We start from the raw sequence: 1970 nt of genomic DNA, 5'->3' as shown, positions 1-1970 counted from the left end.
TTGCCGGTCCCCGGTACGGGCGCGACACTGAGGGTTGCAATCCCGTTACCAGTCAGTAAAAAAAGACAAAAAGGAAAAAAAAAATTCAACAATAAGAACACAAAAACAACCCAATTAAAAAAAAAAAAAGGCAAAAGGCCTAAACAGACACCTCACTAAAGAAGATTATATAGATATAAATAAGCATATGAAAAGGTGTTCAACAGTGTAAGTCATTAGAGAATTGCAGATTAAAACAAGATAACCACTGTACTTCTATTTGAATGCCAAAATTTAAAACACTGACAAGCACCAAATGCTGCCAAGGATGTGCAGCAACAGACACTCCTATTCATTGCTGGTGGAAATGCAAAATGATACAACCACTTTGGAAGAAGTTCGGCAGTTTCTTATGTAACTGAACATACTCTTACCATGTGATCCAGCTATTGCACTCCTTGGTATTTACTCAGATGAGCTGAACAATTTATATCCACACAAAAACCTCCATAGGGATGTTTATAGCATCTTAATTCATAATTGTCAAAACTTGGAAGCAACCAAGATGTCCTTCAGTAGGTGAAAGGATAAACAGACTGTGGTATATCTAGACAGTGGAGTATTATTCAGTGCTAAAAGGAAATGAGCTGTCAAGCCATGAAAAGACATGGAGGAAACTTAAATGTATGTTAGCAAGTGAAAGAAGCCAATCTGAAAATGCTACATAGTGTATGACTTTAACTCTATGACATTCTGGAAAAGGCAGAACTGTGAAGACACTAAAAAGATCAGTGACTGCCTAGGGTTGGGTGGAGGGAGAGACGAGTAGGCAGAGCACAGAGGACTTTTAGGGCTGTGAAGCTACTCTGTATGACACCACAGTGGTGGACACACACCCTCATATGTTGTCGAAACCCATATAATGCACAACCCCAGAGTGAGCCCTGATGTAACTGTGGACTTTGGGTGATAATTATGTGTCACTGTAGATTCATTGATTGTACCAAATGTGCCACTGTGCTGCAGGATGTTATACATGTGTGGGGACGGGGGTATAAAGAAACTCTGTGTACTTTTTGTTTGGTTTTGCTGTGAACCTAAAACTACTCTAAAACATAAAATGTATTCATTAAAATGTTGTCAAAACAAGAAAATAAAGAATAATATGCAAGAGACTATATGTTGCCTACAAGCCTAAAATATTTATTATCTGGTCTTTTGCAGGTAAAGTTTACCAAGCTCTGTACTGTATCACAGTGGAACTAAGATGAGGTTTAGTCTCTCTCTGGTGCCATGCCCAGTCCTCTAGTTCTCCTGGGTACTCAGTGTCTCTAATGGTAAAGTTGTCCTTAGGAGTTTCTGTTTTGTTTGCAGGTATATGAGTGACCTAAAGCTGCAAATAAAGGCGGAGAGAGAGCAGTGCCAACTGGGAGCAGCAGGTCAAGGATGCCAATTCCTCCTCCCCCTCCACCCCCACCTGGTCCTCCTCCACCCACTTTTAATCAGGTAGGCAGTACTTCTACCAGGCTTTCTCAAAACCTTTGAGTAAATAGATCAGTAGTGCGCAATAATGTTTTTTTTACTCCCTTTGGCTAAAAATTCTAGGTTTTTCTACTCATGGTATTCTTATTTTGAGTCTGATCTTTTATTTATTTATTTTTTTGGTGGCTGGCCAGCACAGGGTTATTCTGTTTTTAACATCTCTGATTTTTAGTCCTAATATTATTGGACACTTAAGGCTTCCTTGTATAAGACATAGTATACTCAGTGACATGTGGTACAGGATGATGGAGAATAAACAAACTAGTTCTGATTCCTAAGAGGTCCTTTTAGGATCATAGAGGAGGAGAATACAAGCTCAATTTTGGACATTTAAAATAATATTTTATTTTATTTTTTATTTATTTATTTATTTATTTATTTATTTTGTCTTTTTCCGTGTCCGGCAACGGATCGCAACCCTCAGTGTCGCCCCTGTACCGGACCGGGAC

The 1970-nt window shown here is 38.9% G+C and overlaps 1 protein-coding gene across 1 annotated transcript in view; it reads left to right on the top strand.

Moving 5' to 3' along the window:
- LOC103598104 (WAS/WASL-interacting protein family member 2-like) overlaps positions 1 to 1970 on the top strand; it is a 42400-nt gene that overhangs the window by 22334 nt on the left and 18096 nt on the right. The window contains exon 2 of the mRNA XM_008582041.1: positions 1354 to 1485. Coding sequence (XP_008580263.1) covers positions 1426 to 1485 — 60 coding nt within the window. The 5' untranslated portion in view covers positions 1354 to 1425. The remainder of the gene's footprint in view (positions 1 to 1353; positions 1486 to 1970) is intronic.

Source organism: Galeopterus variegatus, unplaced genomic scaffold (genome assembly GCF_000696425.1).
Source record: "Galeopterus variegatus unplaced genomic scaffold, G_variegatus-3.0.2 Scaffold2504, whole genome shotgun sequence".
NCBI classification, from domain to species: Eukaryota; Metazoa; Chordata; class Mammalia; order Dermoptera; family Cynocephalidae; genus Galeopterus; species Galeopterus variegatus.
This window is presented reverse-complemented; position numbering and strand designations above follow the sequence as displayed.